The sequence below is a fragment of the Elephantulus edwardii genome, unplaced genomic scaffold (assembly GCF_000299155.1).
Source record: "Elephantulus edwardii isolate Elephantulus edwardi_28Jun2011 unplaced genomic scaffold, EleEdw1.0 scaffold00109, whole genome shotgun sequence".
Lineage (NCBI taxonomy): Eukaryota > Metazoa > Chordata > Mammalia > Macroscelidea > Macroscelididae > Elephantulus > Elephantulus edwardii.
Genome location: NW_006399859.1, coordinates 6,173,206 through 6,174,357, shown reverse-complemented (window position 1 = coordinate 6,174,357; position 1,152 = coordinate 6,173,206). Strand labels below are relative to the sequence as shown.

The window sequence follows — 1,152 nt, the reverse complement described above, 5'->3', positions numbered from 1 at the left end:
AAATTTTAATTTTAAAAATATAGGCATAGATTAAAAAAGTAAAAAGAAATAGGCACCGATCAGTAGTAATTAATTCTGTGTAATACAATGTATATGAATGAGTGTATAAAACATAATATAAATGAAGGATTGTATAAAGCAAAATGTACATGAATGAAATACAATGTGAATGAATTATTGTATGCAAATAAATCAAAAAAGAAAAAATTTAAAAATAGAGGTTCTTCTATAGCAATTCCATCATGAGTTAGTTTTTTACATTAATAAATAATTTTCAGTACTAAAAAGTTGCCTTTTTAACCACATAGTTATAAATACATCCTACTTTATATGTTTCTAGCACTTTATAATTTTATTGCTTATATTTCCCTCTTTTGTGTATTTGAAACTTAATTTTATGTATGGTGTAACCTAGATTTACAAAAGAGATCACTTAACTAAAATAACTGCTGGGATACTAGAATGAATAATTGATTCTGATATATATTTCTTTTTTAGTTCCTTTATGGAGTGGGGTGAACGTTGCTGGTGTTCCTCTGAAAAGCCTGAACCCTAACTTAGGAAGTGATTCAGACAAAGAACAGTGGAAGAATGTCCATAGACAAGTTGTTGAAAGGTAACAATACTTAATTACTTTTTAAAAAGTTTTAAAAATTCTTAATAATTTCCTAGTAAGTCCTAAGAATAGATTTTACAAATAAAATTTATGTGATTAATCTTTGTCTGTGGCTGGCCTGGAGGCTTCTGTGCAGTGGTTCCACTCTAGAAGTTGGTTTCTTGATGGGGGTCACCTAAGGAAAGTTTTGGTTTGTGTTGTTTTATGTTTGGATTGTGTTATTGGTTTCCCCCCCCCTCCACAAGTGAGTGTCAGCCAGCTGGACTTTTGCCAGTTTTTAGCAAGCAAGGACCAAGGAGGGTCTACTGGGTTTATCATAGTCAATAGCATTTGCTAGGCGTGTCTTAAAAGTTTCATAGGGAGACCAAATTGATTAATGTTTCCATGAACATTCTTTTAAGTGGTACAGCATCCATTTGTCTTATTTGTTGTATGGAATAGTTTGGAGTTACTGTGATGCTGAACACTGTGCCAGAGTGTCAAATACCATAATGACTGCCCATCATGGACAGTGTTTGGAGGAGCTTCCAGATTGA

The 1,152-nt window shown here is 32.3% G+C and overlaps 1 protein-coding gene across 1 annotated transcript in view; it reads left to right on the top strand.

Moving 5' to 3' along the window:
- LDHC (lactate dehydrogenase C) overlaps positions 1-1,152 on the top strand; it is a 62,284-nt gene that overhangs the window by 40,816 nt on the left and 20,316 nt on the right. The window contains exon 4 of the mRNA XM_006892072.1: positions 499-616. Within this exon, the coding sequence (XP_006892134.1) occupies positions 499-616 (118 nt within the window). The remainder of the gene's footprint in view (positions 1-498; positions 617-1,152) is intronic.